We start from the raw sequence: 27,833 nt of genomic DNA, 5'->3' as shown, positions 1-27,833 counted from the left end.
GCTTTAAATCGGAGTATCACCACGTGGATATCTGTTCAGAGCATCAAGCGTTTCTCGGCTTTGCGTGGTCAGTCGATGGCGTGCTCAGTTATTTCACCTTTACAGTTTTGCCTTTCAGCCTTACTAGCGCTAGTTATTGTTTCACCAAATTATAGCACCTCTTATTGAAGCGCTGGTTTTCCATGGAGCATACTAGTTTTGTGTATCTTGACGACGGTTTTGGAAGTCATTAGTGTTATCAATGACCCATTGCGTATGCCCAACATTATAAATAAGTATTTCTCATCTGTTGCTCATGGACTATCTCTGTAACTCCAAATCACCTGACACCTCATTCTTCTTCAAACCTGTTACTCCACATGAAGTGAAGCTTGAAATTTTATCCATACCGAACAATAAGTCATCTGGCCTTTACTCTTGTCCTACACAACTTCTTAAACGCTCTTGTGACATAATATCCCCTGTCCTAGCAAATATTCTCAACAAGTCTGTCAGTCTGGGGGCCTACCCCTCTAAACTGAAAATGTCCAAAGTTATACCCGTCTACAAAGCTGATGATGAAACAGATGCCTGCAATTATAGACCGATTTCATTACTGTCAAAACTTCAACAGGATTTTTCAGAAAATTATGTACAAAAGAATGAAAGTTTTCATACAAAAACACCAACTATTATCTTCATCCCAATACGGTTTTCGCCAAGCAAATTCAACTGAACATGCTCTACTTGACATGGTGGAATCCATCCGTACCAATTTGGATAAAAGACTTTTTTCTTGTAGGGTATTCATCGACCTTAAGAAAGCTTTTGACACGGTGGACCATAAAACATTACTTGCTAAACTTAATTATTACGGCTTTCGAGGAATTGACAATCAGTGGCTTTCCTCATACTTAACAAATAGTACTCAAACAACTGAGATTAACTCTTAAATTTCGAATAAAGAAGTAGTTAGCTGTGGTGTACCCCAAGGGTCTGTTTCAGGGCCGCTCCTCTTTTTGCTATATGTCAATGATATTCAATATTGCTCCAGGAAACTTAAATTTTTTCTTTTTGCAGATGTCCTTTACTCTCACGAAAATTTCAAGACATTGGAATTAATTGTAAATATTGAATTGAACAACCTATTAGATTGGCTAACCGCCAATAAACTTTAACAGAAAGCAATCAAACTTTGTTATTTTCCGCCCATACCAAAAAAGACTTAATTACCTGCTACAAGTTAATATTTTTGACAATGAAGAAAATAAGAATATTACCCTTGAACATAAGAATTGCATGAAATATCTCAAGTTATTGATTGATGAAAATCTAAGTTCGAAAAACCACACCTATACCCTTACAACAAAAATAAGTAAAACTGTCGGTCTAATTGCGAAGTTAAGGCATATTGTTCCTAATCGAACTCTTCTTAATATTTATAAATCCCTCATTGCACCTTATATATGGTATGGACTAACTTCTTGGGGAACTGCATCTAAGACCTTGTTAAAGAACATTCCTGTCCTTCAAAAACGTGTACTCCGTCTTATTCACTTTGCTCCAGTAAGGGAGCATGCATACCACTTTTCTTGAAAGCAAAACTTCTACCGCTAGAATTCCAATATTATAAAAAAATTTCTAATTTAATGTACGACATCAATACTAGTTCTGCACCGATTAATATTTCGATTTTGTTTTCTAAAATTACCAGCGTTCACTCTTACAGCACACGTTCATCAACGTCTGAGCATTTTTATACTAAAAAATCTGCACTTAATGTTCAAAGTAAGGCCTTTTCACGTGTTGGCGTTAAAATCTGGAATGGGATACCAACTAGTCTCAAAAACGCATCCAAGAACTCTTTTAAAAATTCCATTAGAACAAGATTAATCGAAATTCTAGAAACTGAAAACTCCTATGTCGACATAGATACTCTAATTAATAAGATGAAAGATTAATTACTAACTGTAATTATGTTTAGTCTGTAGTTTTCCTCTTTACATATTATCCTAATACCTAGATGTTTGTAACCACGAAGATTAATGTCTACATGATGTAATCGTATGTGAATATTTATTGTATAAAATTGTGTAAAATTCAGTTATTTGTCAACTGTTTGGCTTGCCGCGATTAGCTCTTCGCTATTTGCAAGCCAGCCTAGTAATAACCATCTGATGTGAACAAATAAAACAAATAAAACTTAAACCTAAAACTTAAGTCAACCAGATATGCTTTCTGCTGTAGCGGCCGCAGTTATTCAAACGAAAAACTAGATTCCTATCTAATCCATTCTTGTCTAATCTATTGCTCATTTATCTATCTATCTAATCTATTGCTCTGCTGGTACAATCTAGGAGGTCATCAAAAGGGAAACTGTTTCTGTGCACGTATAAGCCACCAAATGTAACTAAACATCTGTGAATGAATACAACTTGACCGACTTGATAAGAGAGCCCACTAAAGTGACTGCCACATCTAGTACTCTTATCGATGTGATCCTGACAAATAAACCGCGGTCCTTTTTAACGTCTTGCACTTTCGATTTGAGCTTAATTGACCATCGCCTGGACTATGCTGTCAGCAGGTCAAACTGTCCGAGGACTTTCCCTATAACCGCCGAAAGACGCACTATTAAGAATTACGATCCCGAACGATTTTGCGATGACTTGCATTCGACTCCATTTGACGTGACATATATATTTGAGGACATTGACGACATCCACTGGGCTTGGAGTTACTTGTTATCTAGCGTTCTTGAAAACCACGCACCAATTAAACGTAAAACAGCAAATCGTGAGCACGTGTCATTCATGACACGTGAGTTACTTGAGGCAATTAGGAAACGCAACAAATTAAAGCGCCTTTACAACGAGTCTAAGCGCCGGCTAGATTGGGACAGATACAAGACCCAGCGAAACCTCACATCTTCATTGAGACGTAAGGCTGTATCCAACTATTTTCGTACCACCGCCGCAAACGCCAGAGGCAACCCCAAGAATTTTAGCAAACGGTCAAGCCTTTCCTGCACTCAAAAAAAACATCAGCCAGGATTCCATTCATCTTAAGGAGGGTGACAGTCTCGTTGTCAATAAACTGGAAGTAGCACAAAGTTTTAATGCACACTTTTCATCCCTTTTGAAGGATAACGATAGTGATGGGCATTACAATGATAACTCCCGTTTTACCTGTCATCCAAGTATCTCAGCTATACAGACACACTGCTCTGCGTTTGAGGCTTTTCAGTTCCGCTTTGTAAGTCCATGTACCTGAAGTCGAAAACATACTTAAGTCGCTTGATCCAGGAAAGGCAACTGGTTATGATAAGATACCGCCAAGAACATTGCAGGATGGTGCTGATGCTCTTGCCTGTCCGCTATCTGTTCTTATCAACAAGATCATTGATCTTCGACTCTGTGCCGGCTGCTCGGAAGCTTGCCGAAATCTGCCCTATCTTCCAAAAGGACAATCCTCATAATAAATCTAACTATCGGCCAGTGTCGATTCTAGTCACTCTGGATAAAGTTTTTGAGAAGTGTCTTACACGCCAACTCTCTGATTATTTTAAATCGATATTGTCACCGTTCCTGTTTGCGAATAGATGGGGTTACAGCTGTGAGGCGGTACCTCTACGTTTGATTGAGGACTGGAGGAATGCTCTTCACAGTAAATGTTTTGTTGGCGCAGTTTCTATGGATCGGAGTAAAGCTTTTGATATGATCTTGCACGACCACCTCCTTGCCAAGCTGGCTGCCTATGGTGCTTCTCCACTTAGGCTGGCCTTCGTACACAGTTACCTTAGAGACAGGTCCCAGCGCGTGAGGATAGAAGATGTTACTTCAGATGTTTTTGTTTTCTCTAAGGGTGTACCCTAGCGATCGGTTTGAGGGCCCCTCCTTTTTAAGAGAGGATGTCAGCATCCATCGAACAAATTTGAAATATTGTGGCAAGTCGCCCAAAATTCGTTTTCTCTCCTACTTTCATATTTTGTAGCCCTGTATCTCCCAATAATTGTGGTGTAGTTTTTTTTGTGAAAATATATTTTAGTTTTCGAGAAATGATATTTTTCGTTCTACCGCTCAAATATGCAAATTTTCACCCTGAATATTGCCCGAGTTGTGTGACCTCGTGTAACGAATTTACCCGACCTCCGGTATTTCTGTCGGCATAATCCTTTGTTTTATTATCTAAACTTAATCCGTTGTCATTATTGAAGCTGGCAAAGAAATATTTATTTTTTGGTGAATATTTTTGTCCGACATACTTTTTCTATGTCGAAAGTAGTATCAAAACAAAGACAGTTTTAACAATGACCGATATGACAGACTCTACTGAGCTTCTAGCTTTTAAAAGAAAAAAGGATGGTTATAAAGTTACTGTAAAAATTTCCTTGTGTATTTGTGTTGTTCTATCGTGAGACGAACTCAAAGTCCAGCAAAATTTACCTGCTAGCGACTATGAAATATACATGGTGTGTCTACTTGTCGCCACCGTTTACTGGCATAAATCGCTACAATTTGTGAAGAAATCTAACATAACACTCCTACCTTGTTTATTTATGATTTTATTAGCTGTTTCGATGATCAAGTTATGCTCTACCGCATTTTAGCCAGATTAAATTTGCAGTTTGTAAATCTTCTCCACATTATTATATTAGTTGCATGGCAAGCGTGACACATATAAATTCAAAGATGAATCAACCTCAGAATTACCAAGAGATGGGTTTTTTTTCCCTCCTTTCATATCTATAAAAACCTTCCAAGAATTACTGTATTCAGAAAACTAAAATGTCCAGATCCATCAATGATTCCTTTGCCGGCGGAAGTCAAAGAATGTTTACAAAAGTCAGTTCGATTGATTGTACCACAGATAGTACGCAGGACGTCTGGAAAATTCATATGTCCTGGCTAGTTACCACCTTGTGCAAAATTACGCGTCCCGTCAGACTTAGGCCTCGATTGAGAATTGGTCAATAGGCTACCAAAAATCCAGACAGAGGCGGAGTTTGCTATACTAATGTATGCACTCTGTTGGCTTCCTGCCGTCTGGCGGGACGCGTAATTAAGCGCACAGTGCTAAAGGGCCCTTCTGCAGTAGCTACAAGACGCTGACGAAACTTTTCCTCTTCACCGAAAATCACATCATAATTTATCTTTGCTAAATTTCAAGTGAACTGCACGTATCTCGGGAACCCCTGTACATAAGAGGGCGAGGATGCGCGCCGGGAATTTCGAAAAGTACCCTTATAAAATTATAAAAGGTACCCGAGTCTTATCCGTGTGGGAGTGGCAACAACTGATATCTACCCCTAAAAGGTACCAGTTTAAACACAAAAAAATTGAAAAATCCCAAAAATAAGAACTCCTTTATCGATGTGCTCCAGAGGCTCAAGTCAGATCATTAAAATGTAATAGTAATGCTTATTTCAGGTATTTTATTGAGCGAAAAACACCCTAAAAGGTACTAGCTAGGTCTCTGGTAGTGCACTAAAGTTTGAGACACCGTAAAAAGGTTCCATATCACTGATTTTGACCCCTGCAAGGTGCGACAAGTATCCTCACTCATTTCCGATCACCTCCCCCCCCCCCCCCCCCCCTCTCCCCCACCAACCCTGTCAGCACCTAAAACCAAAAGATGTGATTTGCCAACTACGAGCTGTCAGTCTCACCTTGTAAAATTCACGTGAACTGGTTATTTCCTTATAAAACTTTTAGGCACTGATCTGTCAGATTTTTATGCTGACAAAATCTGTCCTGCTTCGAGGCAGGACGGCTGTATTTTTTTTGTTTTGTTCGTCTTGTCATAATTTGGTAGGTATGAAAATAACTGTACGTCTGCATTTGTTAAACAGACTATTCAAGTGCATCCAGAACTCGATGCATGCACTTCTAGTGCTTTTGGAACATAGCCAAAGATCTTGCGATGTCTACTGTTCAAGCCTTTTTTTCTTTCCAAAGAGGCATAAGAATTATTTTCATGTCAAATTTGTAGTAAACTGCTTGCGTGTCATCCTTTGTTTTCAAGGTGTCCGACCAGGTATGACTGAAAATGGGGCTCGCTTTGATAGGAATCCTTATGTTGTTGCTTCTTACTTCCTGAAATTATCACTTGAAATTCGCTCGGTAATATTAAAAAAAAAAAAAAAAGCGAGTAATACATATATATATATCCAAATTCTTTCATCACATAAAAAGTTGTAGGGGAGGGGGGTGGTGTCGGGGTATAACCCCCCGAAAAAATCGAGCACATGCTTAATGGAAGAAAACACATAGTGCAATTGGAAAAAATATAATGGTCCGTCCCTAAGGTACCTTTTACATTATTCCAAACTGGGTTCCGTTCCGGAAAGAAATGAATTTCATACCGCGTTTACATGCAAAATAATTTCCCTTGTAAAAACAAGTATGTACGTCCTTTTTCTATGCTTCCCTCGCTCCTAAAGAGGATTCATACAGATATGAGAGCCGTACCGCGTTTACTTTATACAGTACAAAAGGTCGTCCAGAATAAGTGTTTCGTTCTGGAATGAAAACCTTAATAAACTCATTCAGAAATCACTCGTTTCGAATAATTTTACTCTGGTATCATGTGACAAACGGGATGAACTCGCTCTTGAACAAAACTCATTCCGATATCATGTAAAAGGCCCCTAAGAGTTTTTATTCCCAGAGCCTCACGCTTTGCTCTCCAGCCAGAAACACTATAAATTTCAGCAACAACCCGCTTTGAACTGCTGCGCTGCTACTGAAACAACGATTAGTGACCACAAAAGTAACGCATTGTAATATTGTCAATTCAACATAAACAAAATCCTCATACAGGGTAAATATTAATTTGTGTTGGTATCAATTATTGCGTGACCAGCTTCTGATATAAATGGGATAGGGGAAAACACAACGTAAAACCTGGGCTCCCGGCAAAAAGTAATACCCAAGCGTAATATAATAACCGAAACAGCTTATTGGTCTTATGAAATCATAAATAAACAAGGTAAGAGTGTTATGTTAGATTTTTTTACAAATTGTAGTGATTTATGCCTCGATATGCAAATAAACGGTGGCGACAAGTAGGCACACTATGGATATTTCATGTTCGCTAGCAAGTAATCTGTTCTCTTATATTAATCGTGCTCATTTGTCCAACTATGCCGATGATAACCAAATTTTTTTAAGTGATCGCGATCCTGAGGTGGTCCGTAAGTCCGTAATCAATGGCGATATTGCTGTCGCAAGTCTTTGGTTTGATGATAACAAGCTAGTGCTCAATCCCGAGAAATGTAAGGGTATTATTCTTCGAAAAAGCTATCCTGGTGATCTTTCCTTTAGTATTAATGATGTGCAGGTTCCAATCGTAGACCATTTAGATCTTTTAGGTGTAACTATCGATAACTAGCTAAATTTTAGCAAACACATTGCCAAGATTACTAAGAAAGTTGGAAAGTAGTTAAATGTTTTGAGCAGACTTAGGAACATGCTATCAATCTCCTTGAAAATGTGCCTCTACAACTTGTACGTAATGTCTTACTTCACTTACTGTTCTGCTATTTGGCTCAACTGTAATGAGTCTGATAATCAGAAGCTGGAAAGGCGAGAGTTTTAAGGTGTGTCTACAACAAACGGGTGCCCCTTTATGATAATTATGACTACGGTTTAACTTTGTCTAATCGTCGACTACAGGACATTGCTATATTGATTTTTAGAGCTCTAAACGGCATGTTACCGGAATATAAGCGACTTGTTTATCGTGCGAAATTATGTGAAAAACTTAGGAGGCACCAACAAGCTCGTCGCCCCACGTAAGAATACTACAACCTTTGGCTTAAAATCTACATCTTTTATTGGTGCCAAAGTGTGGAATTCCTTACCGGATGAACTACGCTCAACGACAATTCTTAAAGAATTTAGGAATGCTGTAAGAGAGCTACATTTGCAATGTACAGTCTATTAAGATCTTCTCACTGTTATAATTTTAAGAGTTAAGATTGTTTACTTACTTTAACTAGTTGGAAAGTTAGTCATTAGTCATTTTTCAATTTTTTGTCAGTTATTTTACTTTTCTCGGCATATTAGCATGTACTGCTAGGGGCCTAATCGGCCTCCTTAACCAGAGTTGAAATAAAATTACGTACTTACTTACTTTTTCGCAGGTCTTGCAGATAGGCGAATGGCTGGGTTTTGTAATCAATACCAATACCATGGCTTTTTAAATTCCAGAGAAGAAGGTGCTCAAGCTTAAAAATCTTCTGAGCACCGCAATCATGGACGAGTCGTCTACGTATCGCAAATTTGCTAGAATAGCGGGCTCCATAATTTCGCTTTCCTTAGCAGTGGGTCCTATTTCGCGTCTTTTCACCTGACAAATGCACCTAGCGATCGAGTCTCGATCAGGATGGGATCAAACCTTTCGTTTCCCTGCAGCACTTTTGGAAGAGTTGAAATTCTGATATTCGTACATCGGTTCATTTAATAGTTACTCTCTTCGACCTCCGCCTGACACGTCTACCGTCGTATTCTCTGATGCAAGCGATGTCGCCTTTGGCGGGTTTTCAGCATCGTTAGACGGTTTAGCGGCCACCGGTATGTTCACGTTCGGTGACCTCGGTCAAAGCTCTACTTTCCATGAACTGAAAGCTATCTACGATGTGTTACTGTCCTTCGCGGGCCAGCTTACGCACCAGAGGGTAAAAGTTTTCACTGATAATCAGAGAGTTTCCAGAATAGTGTCCATAGGTAGTTCTAAAGTTCGCCTCTAGTTGGTTACATTATCTTTATTTCAGTTTTGTTCTGCACGGGATATATCCCTCGAGTCGCAGTAGATTCCCAGATCGCTGAATGAGAAAGCTGATCAGCTCGGTAGGTTTTGCGATTAAGATGAATCCATCTGTTTTCCGGCTAGTGGATGCCAAGTGGGGTCCCCACACAATCGACCGTTTTGCAGCCTATGACAATGATCCAAGATTTAACTCGAAGTTCGCTTCTCCTGGTTCCAATGGGGTGGACGCCTTGGTGCAAGACGGGAGTGGTAAGAACAATTATATTGGATTTGTCCCCCAGTCAGCCTGGTGGTCAATTCCGTCCGTCATCTGACATCATGTGTTAGTCGCACAACCTCGATCATTGCAGAGTGGCCCTCGTCATATTTTTGGCCTTTTTTACGTCAGGGATGTCAGTTTAAGCCTTTCGTGGTAGAAGTTTTTGCCCTCCCGGCTATGAGCAACCTTTTGCTAGAAGGGCCAGGACAGAAGCAAAGTCATAAATCACATGCGTCAGTCTTTCGAGGCTGCCCAAAATTCAGAATGTTATAGCTTTACGCTTAGATTTTCAGTGAGATTCTTTTCTATAGCCGCGTAGCATGAGAGTGGGCCTTAATCGGCGTGTGTAACTTATTTTTTGCGTTTTTTGACACGTGTTTAGGCCTCTTTGGTCCGTGTTTTTGGCCAGAGTTCGTCCATGCTTTTGGCTAGATTTGGCCTGTGTTTGTGGCCTGATTTTTCCCGTGATTTTGGCCCGATTTCGCCCGTATTTGTGGCCTGTTTGACCCGTAATTTTGGGTTGATTTGGCCGAAGATCAAGTTGTTTGAGCGTTTTGGGGGGATTTTTTCCCTTTCCAGGCCTTCTACGTTTGCAGCTAGGATCGAAGGCTCCCTCCACTGTCTCTATGTATAAGTCAGGCTGGTTAAGATGGCGGAAGTTGGCTTCTCCAAAGAATGGTATACCTGTAAATGCGGCCAAGCCTTTGTAGATCGCCTTGTTTATCAATGAGCTTACGAAAATGTAAGTGGAAAACAATATGTGTGTGTCACCCATTGAACCTACGCTCTATGGTATTAGATGGGGTCATACTATGGCCAGGATGGAATCTTGCCCCACTGGTCGTCCACTCGTGATCATCTGTCGAATCATCTGTCGAAGCAGCGAATAGGAAGCTGGCTCGTCCAGTGCAGCCAAAAGAGCCTTTGTTGGCAGATAGAGTGCAAGCAATTGCTGATGCTTGAGGGTCGCCAACAGGTTTTTCGGGATCCGGGATTGGGCTTATTTAAAGGCCGGGATCCGGGAATTTAAAGTAAAAGGGGAGCGAGATGTGGGATTGCTATCATAAACGGGACTCGGGAATCGGCGATTTTGAGGAGCGGGATTCGGGAAATAATCACTTAAACGAACCGAGAACCGGGACGTCCGTTGACGAGAATTTATGACGAAATCGATCTTCTCAGTCCACGAAAAGCACCAGGCGAACAGGCTCTTTAGCATTCAGGAGGCGGTCGGGCTGTTCCAGCGACACTCTTTGAGTTATTGTGTGGCAATGAAAATTATATCAGAAGCGAAGTTGCCAATTAACCAAAAATCCTCAATGGCCCAAAGGGTAACCAGGCATCTAAGACTGCTACGTCAGTTGAAATGCTTAACGGCCTCGAAAACCCCCACGGTGTTAGATTACCCAAGAAACTTTGCAAATGCAGCAAAAGATGGCTTAAAGGGGACAACCCGTTGGGCGGTGTACTATTTTACAAATCGAAATTCTTAGTATCCTTTACTTGAACGTGCCATGATCCTGTCGGCCATACCAGCAATTCAACTGTTACTACCTTTACAGGTGACAGTACAGAGCATATAGAAGGTGAGGGACTTAAACATTTGTTGCAGCAGTGCGTCAGCGCTCTGTCAGACAGGAAACAACGGTGGCAATAGCTGAAACTTCTTCCTTTGTACCTCTATCAAAGAGAAATTTAGCCAGGCGAACCGGTCAGCCTCGAACGCTCTGACTTCGAGGAGCAGCAAGGAAACAGCAGAAAACAAGACGAATAGGAAGATGGAATATTATCGTACGATTCCCCGTGTGATGATGATGACATGGTGACATTCCATCTTTGGAACGAGAGGCTGATTGACATTGATTCGCTATAACTTTGATTCGTGTTAAACCGCAACAATGACGTTACTGTGATCTTTTAAGTTCCACCCGGAACCGCATTTTAGTTGGTTGTCTTGCTTTGGGCTAATGATAAGACGTGTTTACCGGAAGAGCGTCTTTTTGCCCACCTACGTTTAAGTTATTTTTATTCATTTCAAACAAACATTTTACAAAAAATATTGAAATCAGTCAATGAAGAGTTCCAGTTGCTAATTTAATTAGTTTCTGCCTCAATTCTTTTGAAGTGCATTATGTACGTTCTGTTTACTATGAAAAGAGTTTCAATTGTGTCACATTGTCTTTGCCCTTGTGGCATTTAAGATCGATGTTATTGAGGAATTAAATATCCTCAAGTATAAATTGGTGTTTGTTTTTTTCAGTCTGCAAGATTTTAATCTTGCTTGCACATACTTCAGCAATATCAGTATTGTATTGCTGTGCCAGTAAACACCATAAGGCTCTCTGGAGCTAAATATTTCTTGTTTGTGTTTAAAATAAGTACCAAGTTTTGTGCAGAACTTAATTTATAATAACTTTGAATAAGATGCATTCTTAAATTGCAGTATTGTCAGCATCAGTTCAACATAATTTTTTGCCTTTGTGTTCCTTGTAGCTGATCAAGCTTTGTGGTGGAATGGTAGAGACAGGGAAACAGTTCAACTCATCCACCAGGTAATACTAGTGCACAATTAAAGAACTCTGATCTCTTTTTGTGGTTTTTCTCTTGGTCTTTCACTTCTCCCTCTTTTGAAAGCTCTACTCTTTAACCCTTTTGACTCTTAACAGTGGCTAACATTGAATTTCTCCTTAACGTATCACTTCTAAATCAAATATTAAGGTGATGAGAATAAAGGAAATGTTTGCCAACAAAAGAAACCTTGATTGTCCAACAAATTCTCCTGCTCAGCACTATGGGAAATGTATAGAGAACAGTATGGAGAATTTGTATACAGATGCAGGGGTGTAAAGGGTTAAAGGATTACTGGGTTTCTAAAGGATCTTGTTTCACATATGAGGGTTGTCCTGACCAGGTCATAACATATTTTATATAACAGCAAAGTGATACAGGTCACCCAATGATATAAGTTGGTTTCCTGTGGCACCTGAAGTCTAAGATAGCACAGTTCGGAATTGAATAGTTCAGACAAGAATTGTTTGTTAGTTACATGACTGTATTTTCACATAAAGGCTTTCGTCACTTTTCCTTCAGTGCTTTAGTGAGTGGTATTGACAACCTGACAAAGTACTTTGCAGGAGATGAGCTGGTGTCATTCACACTGGACAAGTTTTCTTCTGCTCTGACTGAGCTTCAGAGCTTCCTATCAGTGAGTGAGATTTCCTCAATTGTCAACTCTATAATAGTCCATAGTCCTTCCTTAAAATCAAATCTTATTTAAAAAGTAATATTTCAATTAGTAAAAATGATTTATAGAAAAAAAAATTTTCTACATGGAATTGTTTCCCTTTGTGATTTTGTTGTGTTTGTTTTCTGGCAGTCATGGAGAACAATATGTTGATTATATCATTAGACTGGTGGTAAACAGAAGCTGTTACAGTGGAGATTTGCGAACCTTTTATATGGCTTCACATACCCCACACCCAGCCTTAAACAAGAACAAGCATAAACTGATAACTCTTTTATTTGCAATACATTTTGTATATGTGTACATCGTGTTTTTGACAGTTCACTTTTATCACCATTGACTTCATACCTTGCATAGAGAAAAAATGTTTTCTTCTCTCACATCACCTAGAATTGGATATTCGATGACATGTTTGGTGAAATAACCAGTATCTGTATTTTCCTCAGATTCTTTTAGAGCAAGCACAAAAATCAATCTCAAGCACACTGAGAACTTTTATCAAAGAGTAAGTGTGGTTGTGAAAATTCTTGTCAGGTTTGTCTTAAAAAGAGAAATTGGATAACCTGCATTGCACTACAAAAGGGTTAACACCCACCTGTATTTTGAAAATTTTGATGAAATCACATCTTTTCAATTCCTTAACCTTTCTAAATCCATCTCCTCTCTCTGTAAAAGTTTTTTCCTTCTAAGATTTGCATAGTTCTTACACAGCAATGGACAGTTTGAAGTGGGGAGAGGTACATTGTGGGAGAAGTTAAATGGAAAGTAAAGAAGAAAAAAGTGAATTTTTCATTTTTTTACATTGATTGTACAATGTAGTTGTGACAGTTGATTTGTTTGCCTCCTCTGGTAAAATGAGCCTATTTACAACTGTTTTAATTACACAATTCAAGATTGATTCAAGATTCCAATTGACACTGTCAGCTGTTAAAAGCAGGAATTAAAACAGTTGTTATGATGCAACTTCAATTAAATAATAGTTATTGAATCAAATATACTCTTAAAAGAAAATTAAGTGTGTTGTCATTGTTACAATTTTAGAACATACCTGTAGCTGCTCAAAAAGTAGATGAACATCAAAAATCTTTGCAAAACTAAATACTATTTATTTTCTCTCATTTACAGGGAAGTCAAGAAGGTTAAGGATGCTAAAAAGCTGTTTGACAAAGTCAGTGATGATTTGGATAAGTGAGTGTGTAATACTTGACATGTATACTGTCCTTTTTGACATGAGCTCAATAATTGGTGCTGTAACTAAAGGGTCATGTTGGATTTTCTCTTATTTGCCCATTGGCTTTTGAGATAAGGCTCTTTAGCACTCTAAGCTCAAAATTTTATTGCCATTTGGCAACTGAAAATCAGAAAAAAGTCATCAGAGTTGCAGGCAACACCACAGTAGCCAGCAGTCATTGTAAGGTTCACTTAATTTAACATCTCAGGACTCAACACTTGAATAAGGAAAGAGGAAGTGGCAACAGCCTGGAACTGGTTTATGACTGTGCATGTAGATCATAAAGATTTTTGACAAATGCAAACCTTTCAGATTTCTATGTGGCATCTGCACACAGATCGGCCATTTAGCGACTTTTGCTAAAAATGTATCAGCCAAATTTTTTTCCATTCAATTTGGTGACAAAAATGGTCACCACTTGAAACACTACTCCATAGTATGACTGAGTGAATTTTTTTTTGGTTTTGTTTTCTTTTTAGTGCCTTGACAAGAAATGCACAGCTTCCACATCACTGTAAGGCCTCTGAAGTGGAGGAGGTTAGATTATTGTTGTAGAGCTTCATGTGTAGTTGCTAAAAATTTTGCATAGCCACCTAGATGTTTGTACATGTAACTTGCCGTGTGTTACTGTGCCTACCAATCTGTATTATATATGACGATTGAAGGACCACACTGAATACTTAGTAGTTAATTTAATGGTTTTTTTTTTTATTTTTTATTTCCACAAAACAGGTTAAGAATGCAGTGAAAGCTAATCAGACATGTTTTAACCACACAGCATTGGACTATGCCTTCCAGGTTGTAGATAAAGTGTAGAAGTGACGATTTTGAGCTTGTTATGTTCATTGAATCTCTGTCAATAGTTGCTGTATTGTCTAGTAAGCAAGCATGAAATTTATCCCCCTTCCAAGAACTATTGTCAGTTTTTTAAAACCATGCTTTGTATTGCAGATCAACATTTTACAGTCACGAAGAAGGATTGATGTTCTAGACACTGTAAGAAGTAGAGAATAATAGATGGATGCACAGAGATATGGAATTCTTCTTGCAGTGTTTAGTTGAACACTTGAAGGAAAATTCCTTATATACGAGAGACCACATATTATTTTGTTTACTATTTAATCACTATAGGCCTTAAATGACAAGAGTATAATTGCCCATTCCATGATCAAGCCATGCAATTGGAACGGTTTCGCAAACCATTTAAGCAACTCATTCATCCATATGATTGGTAAACCAATCGCACAACCAATCATGGTTTAATAATATTTTCATTCATTTGAATGGCTTGCCAGTCCATTTGACATTATCCGTTTTATTCATTCATTTGAATGGCTAAGCAAACCGTTTGAAGGGCTAATCAAACTGTTCAATTAATTTATTCACCCATTTGAATGGTTTGCCCATCTGATAAAAATTTTTACTCATCTGTTCAAATGGCTGACCAAACCTCTCAAATAATTTATTCACCAGTTTAAATGGTTAGGCAAACTGTTCAAATGCCTCAAGGACTGTTCATCAACCGTTTGTCATCTGTGTGTTTTTGCTATTCTAACAGTTTTCCATTAGTGTCTGTTTTGCCTTCCATGGTCACAAATTTACCAAACAACCTTGTATTAAGAATGGTGAATGTTTAGCTATTCATTTATTAGCCTGACAGAGTGGCACAATAAACAAGTGATGTGTCAGCAGCTGATTGTGATGTCAAACACATTTAAAATATAATTATAATTTTACACATGTGCAGTTGCAGGTTTTCTCAGTGCTGGAAATCCTTGTAGAACATGGCAGTGTTAATTAGACCTCTTCATGCATATAGTCCATCTTTTCTAACAGGTTCTTTTGTCCTTGCAAATGCGAAAAGAAGTCTTAGCACAGATGGAATGAGTAGGACTGACTGGGAGAAGAAACTGAACTTGTCTGTTTTTGTTCCTGTTATAGATTCTGAAGTTTATGCATGCCCAGTCAACATATTTTCATCAAGGTTATGATTTGATGAATGATTTAGATGCATACATGAAGAGGGTGTCAAATCAAGTGGGTTGAATTTGATTTACTATTAATAATTTGATAACTAGATATTGGCTTCTATTATACCATTGGTGCAACATTCAACAAGTTTGGTGTTCTTTGTCTTGTTCTGTCAGACCTTTTAGGATTTTTTGTTCCTTGATGGAAGAGTTTGTATATTAATTTTAAACAATGATTCATTATTTCAGAAGCAGTTGTGAACTTAAAAATTGAAACACTTTCACTCTTAGGATCTAAAGATTTATTCTTCACACCATTTGCCATATATTTCTTATAATTTAAGCTCTGAGAATTTGGTTGTAATTATCAACCAGTATCCCCCATCAGATATTTTTCAATCTTCTTATCAACTTTACTCCTGGGAGTGAAAGGGTTAAAATATTAGAGGACAGGTTTTGATCAATTGGAAATAGTCTGCTGATAGTGACTCTTAACAACTGTGTATCAAATTCTGTAATCCAGGTGGAAGAAGTGTCAGTCCAGTTTACAATGGACAAAAAAGAGATGGAAGAGAGACACACATTGGTCCAGAAAATGGTGGGTATAATATCAATTATTACGATAATGATTTAAGATCTTGAAAATTTTGCTCTGTCCTTAGAGCCATTTAAAATTTCCTAACATGGGCCTTCGAATTTTGTTTAAAAACAAGGTAAAGACAGGCAAAAAAATTGTACAGTTGGGTACAAAACTTATGCATTGGTTATTGTTTCCATACATTTATCATTTACTAGTAATTTTCTATTTCCCATTTTCATTCAATTTCCCCCTAATAAAGTGAGATTGAGTCTTGTTGCAAGGCTTTGAGAAAACAAAAAAAGATAGTGAGATTAGTGGGTGAGTTGTAATTGATTTGGAATGTCTATGAAACCATTCCATTAGATTTCTATGGTCGAATGTGCAAAAAACAAGGGGCAGAAAATTTGTCAAACACCAGATTATGAGATTCATGGTTTTTACTCAAGGCTTGCTATCTTGGATTTGTGATTTTAGGAGGAGAGTGGATGCATAGGAAGAAGAAACCTGAATGATGCAAGGTAAACTGTTATAATTGTTGATGGTGTCTGAACAATACTCAATACATGTTTTACATCATTCACAATGGGAAGTCTCAAAGTTTGTAACTTCTCTGTTTACTTTGAGGAGTGAATCTTGTGCATTCAGTTTGGTGAAAATCATGTTTGTGTTCATGTGCTTATGGGTTAATTTTCATCTTCTATTTGTTTGCAGTTGTTTAGTAATGGAAGGCTACTTATTTAAAAAGAGCAGTAATGCTTTTAGAAGTTGGCATAGGTGAGTGTGTGGTAGCAGTGAGTTAGGGGTGAATTTAGACTGAAATATTCTACAGGTTAGATCTCTGACTCTCAGAAGTTGTAGTGGATCTGAGTACTTTTTAATGGGATACTGATTGACACTGAAGTAAAACTGCAGCAGCTGATTTACCCTCTAACTCCTAAGAGTGACTAACATCTAATTTCTCCTTACAATATGACACCTGAATCAAGCATTAAGGTCTCAAGAATAAAGGAGACGATCACTGACTAAAAAGCTATTGATTGTCAGGCAAATTCTCCTTGTTGGTCCCTTTATGAAATTTGTAGAGAACAGTATGGAGAATATGCATACTGATATTAGGGTGTAAAGGGTTAAGGTCTTAAATAATTTCATTTTAAAATACCTCATTTTTATTTTCCCAAAGGCGATATTTCACAGTTCAGAAGAGATTAAAGGTGTGTATGACTGGATGAATGTAATATTTAGATTACACACACTCACGATTGTGATCACTAAGTGCAATTTCTGGTGTCACATTCTGATTATGTCAATCACATGCATGCTGCAAATGTCAACAGCCAGGTGCATACACCTATTTATGCACATATGTTATCATGCTTTGAATTGTGAATACTTAGTAAATTTATTGAAGTTTTTAATTAAAACCTTTTTTCAGTTGTACAGTCAAATGATTGAAGGGATTCGATGATGACATGCAGTTAATGTATCACTTGCATTCAATTTTGCAGGATGATCAAACAGTACTTGTTGAAGATCTTCGATTGTGTAAAGTTAGGCTTGCAGAGGAAACAGTGGAAAGAAGATTTATGTTTGAAGTGGTATCACCAACAAAGTAAGGCTACTGAATTCTGTTTTTGCAAATCTGTCAAATACACAGTAGACAACTCAGAATTGATAGCATCTGAGTGACCAATAGTTATTGTTTCCAAGATCTGATTGTTAATTCTCCCCTCAAACTGCAAGACATTTGTAAATTGGTTACAGGAATTGGTGTTAGATCAAGATAACAACTTCTTCCTAACAAGTTTGAGTATTCTCTTTACCTGATAAGTTTGAGTATTCTTGTTACCCATTTGCTGGATAATGTGTAGATATTATAGGGAGAAGTGACATGTTAATCACTTTTTGAGTTTAGAGTTAACTGAAAATGATATCTTCTACTCTGTATCACTAGATCATGGTATTTACAAGCAGATAGTGAAGCACTGCAAGTGGAATGGATGGAAGCTATGCAGGTAAGTTTATCAAATTGAGGCAAGTGGAATACATAGGAACTGAGTCTAAGGATGTACACTAAATGTTGTGGGTGAATTTCTGCTGATGGTGAACTTGAGTGAGGTGTGGAGTGAGGTTGGTGACAGGGTTTTGTTTTGTTTGTAAAATAATGTTGTTTTCAAGGGCAACCTTCCTTGTTTCCAATGTTAACCAAATCTCAAGAGCAGTGTATCATAAACTGTCAAGCATGTGAGACAGTGTTAAGAAATCAAATGACACAAATGACCCTGAAAACAGCACCAGTTGCCCATGATAACAACCCCATTTTTAACATCAAAATGTGGTCACCAAACTTTTGTTGCCCCTCTCTCAACTGAAACTTGTAGTAAGTAGGCTTGAAGTAGAAGTAAACAAGTTATCAGCTTTTATAGAAATTGTTGTGTTGTGTTGGCAGAGAAGTGAATCCTTAACTTGGTGATCAATAAGAAAGTTTCTAATAAAATACTGTTACTAAAATTTTAATTGGTGATCAATAAGAAAGTTTCTAATAAAATACTGTTACTAAAATTTTAATTGTTATGTGGTGATTCACAGGCCAGTATTGACAAGGCTTTCAATAGCTCAACCAGTATTCAAAGTAACAATGATAAGGTGGGTGAATTGAAATTACTTACTTGCGCATAGTGCATGTGATCCCTGTGGGTAGTTTTTAAGTCATGGTTCCTTGACCTCAGGATTTCAGAGACAATCCAAGAAAATGTGACTGAGGACAAGGCAGTGCAGTTTTGATGAATCCAAGCAATATATATTTATTTATTTATTTGGCATATTAAAGTTCATTAATTAGCAGCTACCCAGATTAATTGCATGGTACCTTTCAAGATTGCCACATGTACTTTCAGTCCTTTTCTCCAAGAACCTTCCTTAAAACTACTGTATAAAAATTACATGACACAGGGACAAGTTGTTCAATTTATACCTTGAATCAATTTCACTAGCTGCACATGAAATAGATTATTGGCTACTTTTTTGGTCACTGTTACACTGTTCCATTTTTTTTTTCTTTTTTCATTAGCTCTTGTTTAAAATGTTCACAACTTTTAAATTGATTCTTTACACTATGAACTCAAAACCCATGAAAATCTTGTGAAATAATTCATTGTAAATTCACAGATTTTTCACAGGATTTTCATGGTTAAATCAATGACATTTTCATGGTCTCAGTGCCATGAAAAAGACCTGAAAAATCCCATGAAAAACCTGTGAAAATTTCCATATTCACGACCCATGAAATATTGAGTAAAGTGACCTAGAAGCCATGAAATACCCATGAAAATGGCATTTCATGGCCTTTTCAAAGGTACTGAGAAACCCATGAATTTCAAGCCCAAAATTTCATGGTGTCAAAGTTCACTAGTTTTTAATGAGTTGCAGCAAATCATGACCCATGAATATCCTGTGAATATGTTAAAAATTCATTGACCATGAAAATTTTCCTTGAATTTTCAAGAGTCCAAGAAAGTCAGAGCTGACATCGACAGTGATTCCTGTGAAAGCGATCACGAAATCAACAACGATGTTGTAGAAGGCAATCTCAATGAATACATGAAGGTAACGTTTCATCCCGACTGAGAAGATGGCCTGACTCTGTTAACCGGCGACTCTATGAACGAGGTAAAAATAGCATTTTTTTCAGGTTACATTTGCACACTATTCAAAGTTCCAAATTGAGGTGACAAAGTGATTGATTTTTCATTGTTTTGTTCCACATTTCGTGTAGATGCAATGCGTACTATTGCTGTGCAATTTAAGCATCTGTACTCTGCAGCTGCTTTACGGGAAAAGCCCTAGAAGATTCCTCAGCCGTAAGAATGTAAGAGAAGGCCTTGAACAGGTTTCCAGAGTCATTGCTAACAATCAAAGCCAGTAGTGAGGCAGAAAAAAAATCAACAAAGTCGTCCAGGCATGGCGAAGGCAAAAATGCCCCAAAAAATCAAAGTGAGGATCAAACATCTGGGTCATTGCCTCCAGCCCCATTTGTCTCAACAAAGGAGCAAATTGAAGATCCATTGTTTTTAGTCATTGTTTTGTGATTTCCTGTACATTTTACGTTAACAAAGGCCACTTAAGATGTTTAGGGACATTTTCATTCGACAGTTTTCGCGCTGTACACCAAAATTCCATCAGTGGATAGATTTATAACAAGTCAGTTCCACGGATCATGAAAGTCAGCTCGTTGATAAATCAGTGACTGTGATGAACTCATTAATACCACTTTTAATGGCCTATGGATTTATCAATGAAATTCATGGGCAACAGATTTCAGGGAATATTCATGGCCCATTAATTTTGTTCTCCCAAAACAAATAAATTGTTAGCCCATGAAATGCTGTGTGATTGCAATTCATGGGCATGAAATTCATTCTGATGACTTTCTGGGGAAACTAATGGGTCATGAAAGTAGACTTTGAAGAAATTCATGGGTCGTGAAAGTAGGCATATAAAGAAATTCATGGGTCATGAAATTAATTCTGGTGACTTTCATGGCAAATCATTGGGTCATAAATATAGACTTTGAAGAAATTCATGGGTCATGAAAAAAATTCCCCTAATTCATGGAAAATTCAGGGCTAAAAATAACCCCATGAAATTTCATTTTGCAGTATTCATGGGCCATGAAATGATCTTCATGGGTTTTTCACATGAAATTCATGGAATTTTCATAAAACTACAGTTCATAGTGTTACACACTTTCTCTGTGAGCTGTCACTGATGTGCACCTTACCTATAATTTGTGATTTCAGGGAATATCCCTATACTGTCTATACTGAATTTTTTTTCAGAGTGATTTACAAGGGCCAGGCTCTATGAGCAACAGTATGGATTCTCTCAACAAAGTTTCTGGACCATCAAGGTTTGATTGTCTTGCTTTTTGCATACTGTTGCTGGAGATTTCTTTGATGTAGTTAAAAGCAATTTAACAGAGTTGACAACTAAGAGGATCAGTAGTATTCAGCAGTTTTTGCATATGCGCACATGTCAGAATTCCATGTGCTCTCTGATTGAGGCATTCTTGCACGTGCTTTGAGCATGAGCTTGCAGCATGGTTTGGACTGACAGTTCATCATCCAGGTAGTTTTCCCCACCCCTTTCCCACTCTTTCCACCATTTATTCAGTGTGACTGAGGTCTGCTTCCCTTTTCTGCGTGGGGGGCTCATGGCTGGGTTGCATGGATTTGCCATGGTCCCTGCTCTCATCACTGTGCCATCCCTGCACTCATCACTGTGCCATCCCTTCTCCCATCACTGTGCCATCCCTGCTCTCATCATTGTTCCGTCCCTGCTCCTATTACTTTGCCATCCCTGCTCTCATCAATAATGCAAGGGTCTATGCTTCCATCACTGTGCCATCCCCGCTCTCATCACTGTGGCCCAGGTCCCTGCTCTCATCACTGTGTCATCCCCACTCCCTTCACTGTGCCATTCCTTCCTGTTATTTCATAGACAGTACTCTCTTGGATCATACAGATGACACTCCATTTTGGACCTGGTTCACTAAAAGTTAATATTAATAATTACATTCATTTGGTGTTTTAACAGTTTTTATTACTTTTCAATGACAGAAGTAATCTTGATGTTATTAGAGCTGTCTCTGGTAATGACAAGTGTGCAGACTGCAGCAGCACTGGTGAGCATAGTACAACAATCTGTGGGAGAGGGTAGCTTTGAGGTCATAGGATCGTGTAAAAAGTTAACTTTTAAATACCATTTGGCCTTTGCAATGAAAATGTGGGTTTTTTTATTATCCTCCTTTCATGGGTTAGAATGTTTGCTTTTGCCTTTCTTTTTCTTTTTCTTTTTCCTTTTTTTTTTTTTAATTTAATGGTTTATATTTTGTGGTTACCAATAGTAAGTAACTCTAATGCAAATTATTTTTTATCCTTTAGATCCAACCTGGGCAAGTACTAACATGGGAATTGTACTGTGTATAGAATGCTCAGGTATTCACAGGTACTGTTACAAAAAAAGTTCTTTTTTTATGAATAGCCCTTGCTTTTACCATAATGACATGCTCTTAGTCATGGTTACATCAGATCTGTAATATTAGAAGGATCTCAATATGCATTGTAGAGTGCATGTGTTGTCAATAATCTGGTTTATGCCATGATCCTTAAGATCAGTGGTGCAGACAAAAGGCTCAGCTTTGCTGCTGTGTAGTTTTTCTTAAGTCCAATTAGCAGGTAAAACAACCAAACAAACATTCAGTAAATTCATGCCTCTGGGTCCAAATATCATCAGTTGAGGGCAGTGTGTTTGACTGAGTCACAAACTGTCCAGTGCATAATTACCTAAGTATTTAAATTTGATATATAATAATATTATGAGAGATCAAAAAGTAGTTTAGTCATGTAGTTTAAGAAATGACCCACCGGTAATGCTTGTTTTAATAGGAGTTTGGGTGTCCACGTCTCCAAGGTTCGCTCATTGACCCTTGATGCATGGGAACCAGAGCAAGTCAAGGTAATATAGGATGCATACTTTTGTTATTTGTAAGCACAATGCTTTGGATTTACAACTGTTTTACTGGACAATGTGCTGACATAATGTTAATTGAGTTTGTGTCTCAAAGTGATCAAGGCATAATCTCTAACTTGGTGACAGAATATTTTTAATTTTAAAGAAAAGGACTTGGTAAAATAGAACAAAATGAATGTTATAGTAACTTAAGGTTTTGTTTTTAGTTAATGACAGAATTGGGAAATGAATTGGTCAATGGAATTCTTGAAGCAAAAGTCAACTCCCATACAAAGAAGCCAACTCCTCAAAGTAGCAGGTACTGTTTGTTGTTTTAAATAAATTATGAATTCCTAAATTTATATAGTTAACATTTTTTGAAAATAATTATCAAATGATTTTTGTCAAAGGGGTGAAAGAGAGACTTGGATCAAGTTAAAATATGTACAACATAAGTTTGTTTCCCTGGAAACCTTTCTAAAAAACTGTCAAACTTTGGACAAAGGGATCATTAGAAATCTTGCAAGAATGAAAGTTCACCACGAGGAAAGGGGCACAAATTTGGCTGTTGAGAGAACAGACTCCAAAAAAAGTAAACTTTTCAAACGGGAACTTGCCGTGAAGTCAAAGTCAAAGATGGACAACCGAAAGAGTGCCCCTGCTGAAATACTCTCAGCAGATGTTGCTAGTGAAGACTCTGAAAAGTTAGAACATGTTGCTTCAAGTTTTCTCAGTGATGAGACTGCTAGCAGTGACTCACATGATGAGGACAGACCGGGAACTAGTGCTCCATCAACATCATGTCAAGACAGTGAGAGGAGACGGGCAGCCTCCATCGGAGCAGCTATGTCTTCTGACAAGGGTAGAGATAGGGGAGTTTCATTTGATTCAACCATAAGTGAAGATGGTCTGACTCACGAGGCAACCATTTGTGAAAGAGTGCAGAATAATGGGGATGGTGACCTGGAGAAAAGACTGAAGGAGGACAAGGAGAAAGCGATTGCTGTGTTGAAAAGAGTTCATCCCAGTAGGGTATGCACCTTTAATTACCAAATAAAGAGGTCCGCACTATCTATTTATTTATTTGTTATATGATATGCTGTTTTGTAATGTCCTGAGAGTTATTAAGATGATACTTAGTGGTGATTATTGACCCTTTACACTCAAACATCAGCATGCATATTCTCCATACTGTTCTCTATACATTTAGTGACATGATGACAAGGAGAATTTGTTTAACAATTCAGTGCCTCTTTAGTTGGTGATCATGTCCTTTATTCTTGTGATGTTAATGTGTGATTCATGGGTGATACTGTAAGAAAAAAGTAGATGCTGGTCACTCTCAGGGGTCAACAGTTTAATGGTACATGACATTGCTTGTGGCTTGTTTTAATTGTGGGTTTTTTTTGCAGTTACTTTTCAAAGCAGCAGAATGGAAGAGTCTTCCTCTTATGGCTGCATCACTTGCAGAAGGTAGACAAGAACATGCTGCACTTATTGTTTATTTAATGGCTGCACAGACATTTCTGGAAAGTGATACTTACAGTAATCGCACAAACTGTGTGTAACTTTCTACTCTCCTCAAAAATGTACAAGTCATGAAAGTGTTTATGGAAAATTTTCAGGTGCCAAAGTGAACTGGGTAAATGAGGAAGATGAATGAAAAACAGCACTTCACCAGTCTGTCTTAGGGGTAGGTTTGACTCTTTCTGTTGACGGTGTTCTGCTATGCTGAGTAGTTGCAATTCCTTCATGGAAGGGTAATCATGTAATGAAATTATTATTTTTCTTCCTCAAGGGATCATTACCAGCTTGTGAGTTCCTTTTACAAAATGGAGCTAAAATAAACCAGAAAGACAAGAGGGGAAGAGGTGCACTTCATCATGCAGCACTTCTTGGGCAGACAGGGTGAGTTGATCAAAAAGAACATTCTATTAAAACCATTTTCTCTCTTACCATCACTGTTTTCTGCAGTCATTGTGAGTGTATTGAGAACCTTGCTTGTGTCTGTAAGGCAAATAATTTTACTTCTTTTTCTTTCTTGCTTCAAGTCGTTATTATCAGTATATGAATATTGGTAAGGTTAAGACTTACAACCACATGTTTCAGTAAAAGTTCCATAACTGTGTGTACTTAAACCTAGTTCCTGTAGGCTTCTCTCACCTATAAGATTGGAAAACACAATCCTTTGTGGCCTGTGACTATTTTGTTAGAACAATTTTTGTTCTGACCTTCACTATTTCCTGCAGTCTTTGTGAGTCTATCAAAAACGTTGCTTGTTTCTGTAAGGCAAAGCATTTTATTTCTTTTTCTTTCTTGCTTCAAGTTGTTATTATCAATATATGAATATTGGTAAGTTTAAGACTTACAACCACGTGTTCCAGTAAAAGTTCCATAACTATGTGTACTTAAACCTAGTTCCTGTAGCTCTTAGCAACCAGTTCTTTCCTTAGCATAGTGTCTATCTCCAGAACACAATACAGTGGTGTGGCCAGGGCTTAAAACAGTTCACCCAGCTGTGGCATCATCTGTCATCACTTATATTAATACTGCTCCTTTATTTTCAGTCCTATCCTCTTGTTCCTGAAGCGAGGAGGTAACCAGCATGATGTTGATGAGAATGGAGAGGTGAGTGTGAACATAATGTAGCGATGCATGAAAAAAGCCCTTGGAGACAACTTCCCATGAACTGCCAGTCTTTCCTTCCAAATTAATCTGTGTTCCCCTGGAAAACAGAGGAAGCAGTAGATGTTGCATGAAAGGTCACAAGTGGCGGTAAAAACAGTGCTCATGAAAGTTTCTTGATCAATTTCTTTTGTTAATTTCAGGACCCTCTTACAATTGCACTAAAACAAACAAATGCAGATATTGTTACTCTGTAAGTATACAATTGCAATATAACAGTGGATATTGCCTGAATATTATTCTGTTCCTAGGAATTGGTTTTTTTATTTATCCTTCAAGAGGGGAATGAAAGAATCCCAAAAAATTGGAATTGGAATTCACACACAGCAGTCTTTAGTCATTGTCTTCTTTTGTGAAAGAATCATTGTTAGGAATTGTAAATTTTATATCTACACCTTGTTTTTGGATGTCAGGTTATTTTGGTATCTATTACAGTAAACATATAGCTGCTTTTGGTCCATTTCTAACTTGTCAACATTTACTAGACGGTGAAAAATGAAATTGTTTATAGGTTGAGACTGGCAAGACTGAATGAAGAAATGAGAGAAGATAATGAGATTGCCCAGGGTAAGATCTTTTTAAGAGTACTCCATCTATTTTTTTCTGATTTGTTTTGTTTGTTGTTGTTGTTGTTGTTGTTGTTGTTTTAATTATCAGTGAATTTAAGGAGTGGTAAGCAATGTAATCTAACCACTGTATTGTTCATCATGTTTGTCTACAATGAAAGTGCACTATCCCTGGATATTTCTGGGCAAGCAGTATGATGAAAATATTATGATATCATAAATCAAATGCACTCTACTTATCCATGATTATAATTAGTTGCAGAGGGAAATTACTCATCAATCACTCAAAGGGGTGTAAAGGTTAACCCTTTACACCCCAACATCATTATGCATATTCTCCATACTGTTCTCTATACATTTCCAAGGGTCTAACAAGGAGAATTTGTAAAACCATGAAGAGCTTTGTTAGTTGCTGATCATTTCCTTCATTCTCGTGACTTGAACATTTGATATAAGGGATAGATTGTAAAGAGAAATCAGAACCTTGTCACTCTTATGGATTAAAGGACTAACTGCTGTCATTTTTTTTGTTTCAGGTGATGTTACGTTCAATGATGTGTTCAGAGATTTTTCTAATATGGCATCCAGAGACCCTGACAGGCTTAAACACAATTTTGATTCAAGTGGACCAAGTAGACAGACACAACTGTGATAACAAAATCAATTTGTTCCACCTTAAATTGAAAACAAATATTTGAGGTCACTTCACATCAAAATGTTTCATTCCTCAAAAATAAGCAAACAAATTCTCATTTCATCGAAGAAACCAATTTGAATATTCACTCTAGATTTAATCTTACCACAAACACAAAAGGAGTAAAACATTATTTCCAATTTATGTTTAGTTTTGTAGTAATTTGCATCAATCAGGAATTAATGTTCACACTGACAATATTACTAACTGTCATGTAATGTAAGAAAACTGAACTGTACAATTAACATATTTTTTATTCATTAGGAATTTAAAATTATCCCCATGATAATAACAGCATCGTTTAGAACAGAGAATAGAATCTTGCACTGAATAACTTAAGGAAAGAAAACATATCAGTAAATCATTGTAAAAAAAAATAATGAAATTTGTAAATAAAATTTCCCCTATGACAACTGAATGGAAGGAAGGACATCAATGTTTAATGAAGAGTTGACTGTATGAATACTATGGTCAAAAAGTCAAAGTTGAACATGATTATATTAATATTACAATGCTCAGTTATGAAAAATTGTACAGACTAGCTAGTATTGAATCATTATTTAGTTGATTTTGACCAGACTAAGTGGTATCCTCCATTAGATTGATATTGATTTAAAAAAATAAAAACAGAGTGGTCTCTGCCTTTTTGTTTGAAGTCCCATCAGCTAATTTTTGTCATTTTGAATGGTGAAATCTTAAGGTTTGATATATCCTGTCATTTATGTTTACCTTTTTACACCCTGACATCAGTATACATATTCTCCAAACTTTTTGCCATACATTTCCTGAGGGGCTGGTAAGGAGAATTTGTTTAACAAACAAGAGCTGATTTATTTGGTGATAATTCCCTGTATTCTTGTGACCTCAATGTTTGATTCAGGTGTGAGGAGAAATTAGATCCTAGTCACTTTCAGGTGGGGTATTGGGATTTTCGGTTTTGCGGTTTTGGCTATTTTTAAGATTGGCTTTTCGATCTTTGTGCCAGAAAACTTCGGTTTTTCCTATTTTAGTCCCGTTTCTCTGCGATCTGAGCGGCAATTATGCGTCTCCACTGATCTCGAATAGCCCCAAAAAGCTCTGTATGCTCCACTTGTCACCACTGCATCAGATCGATCAGGGTTTTGATCACAAGGATGTTGAAATTTTTAAGACTGTTTTGCATGCGGTTTTCGGTTTTGATCCAATTTTTTTGCGGTTGTGTGGTTTTGGATGATTGCGGCTGCTAATAGACCCCGATGCCCCCCTTCCTCAGCGGTTTAACAGGTTTAAGGGCGTGCATGTCAACTTTTAACAATGCCTCTCAAATATTTTAATTACGACCACTGTCAATTTGTCTCTTAGTCTGA

The 27,833-nt window shown here is 37.6% G+C and overlaps 2 protein-coding genes and 1 pseudogene across 4 annotated transcripts; all 3 read left to right on the top strand.

The window, feature by feature from the left end:
- The first annotated feature begins 8,173 nt into the window (after positions 1 to 8,173).
- Positions 8,174 to 9,306, top strand: LOC131795163 (uncharacterized; annotated as a pseudogene).
- Positions 9,307 to 9,601: 295 nt separating this feature from the next.
- Positions 9,602 to 27,151, top strand: LOC136283263 (arf-GAP with coiled-coil, ANK repeat and PH domain-containing protein 3-like). 3 transcript variants are annotated; one of them, XM_066171802.1, is made up of 29 exons: positions 9,602 to 10,596; positions 11,504 to 11,562; positions 12,101 to 12,215; positions 12,701 to 12,759; positions 13,380 to 13,442; positions 13,965 to 14,022; positions 14,218 to 14,283; positions 14,437 to 14,481; positions 15,427 to 15,522; positions 15,979 to 16,053; positions 16,510 to 16,553; positions 16,747 to 16,809; positions 17,216 to 17,246; positions 17,541 to 17,644; positions 17,978 to 18,047; positions 18,622 to 18,678; positions 20,871 to 20,941; positions 21,651 to 21,715; positions 21,975 to 22,038; positions 22,479 to 22,548; positions 22,770 to 22,861; positions 22,953 to 23,569; positions 23,955 to 24,015; positions 24,168 to 24,235; positions 24,341 to 24,450; positions 25,110 to 25,170; positions 25,371 to 25,420; positions 25,739 to 25,794; positions 26,330 to 27,151. In XM_066171802.1, the coding sequence occupies exons 2-24, from the start codon at positions 11,525 to 11,527 to the stop codon at positions 24,190 to 24,192; spliced, it is 2,049 nt and encodes a 682-aa protein (XP_066027899.1). In that variant the 5' UTR covers positions 9,602 to 10,596; positions 11,504 to 11,524; the 3' UTR covers positions 24,193 to 24,235; positions 24,341 to 24,450; positions 25,110 to 25,170; positions 25,371 to 25,420; positions 25,739 to 25,794; positions 26,330 to 27,151. The 3 variants fall into 3 exon arrangements, with proteins under 3 accessions (XP_066027899.1, XP_066027897.1, XP_066027898.1); XM_066171800.1 differs by having other exon boundaries at positions 9,605 to 10,596; positions 22,953 to 23,574; XM_066171801.1 differs by lacking the exon at positions 25,371 to 25,420 and having other exon boundaries at positions 9,605 to 10,596; positions 22,953 to 23,574.
- On the top strand, positions 24,314 to 26,445 carry LOC136283320 (arf-GAP with coiled-coil, ANK repeat and PH domain-containing protein 2-like). The gene is made up of 5 exons (XM_066171919.1): positions 24,314 to 24,450; positions 25,110 to 25,170; positions 25,371 to 25,420; positions 25,739 to 25,794; positions 26,330 to 26,445. The coding sequence occupies exons 1-5, from the start codon at positions 24,314 to 24,316 to the stop codon at positions 26,443 to 26,445; spliced, it is 420 nt and encodes a 139-aa protein (XP_066028016.1).
- Positions 27,152 to 27,833: the final 682 nt, after the last annotated feature.

The sequence above is a fragment of the Pocillopora verrucosa genome, chromosome 9 (genome assembly GCF_036669915.1).
Source record: "Pocillopora verrucosa isolate sample1 chromosome 9, ASM3666991v2, whole genome shotgun sequence".
Classification (NCBI taxonomy): Eukaryota; Metazoa; Cnidaria; class Anthozoa; order Scleractinia; family Pocilloporidae; genus Pocillopora; species Pocillopora verrucosa.
This window is presented reverse-complemented; position numbering and strand designations above follow the sequence as displayed.

Excerpts from the sequence above, each read along its gene's own strand:
- LOC136283263 (XM_066171801.1), top strand. The coding sequence starts at position 11,525 with ATGGTAGAGACAGGGAAACAGTTCAACTCATCCACCAG. Across the intron at positions 12,760-13,379 it reads CTGAGAACTTTTATCAAAGA|GGAAGTCAAGAAGGTTAAGG; the intron begins GTAAGTGTGGTT and ends TCTCATTTACAG. Across the intron at positions 14,482-15,426 it reads GGATTGATGTTCTAGACACT|ATTCTGAAGTTTATGCATGC; the intron begins GTAAGAAGTAGA and ends TTCCTGTTATAG.
- LOC136283320 (XM_066171919.1), top strand. The coding sequence starts at position 24,314 with ATGAAATTATTATTTTTCTTCCTCAAGGGATCATTACCAGCTTGTGAG. Across the intron at positions 24,451-25,109 it reads GCACTTCTTGGGCAGACAGG|TCCTATCCTCTTGTTCCTGA; the intron begins GTGAGTTGATCA and ends CTTTATTTTCAG. Across the intron at positions 25,421-25,738 it reads AATGCAGATATTGTTACTCT|GTTGAGACTGGCAAGACTGA; the intron begins GTAAGTATACAA and ends AATTGTTTATAG.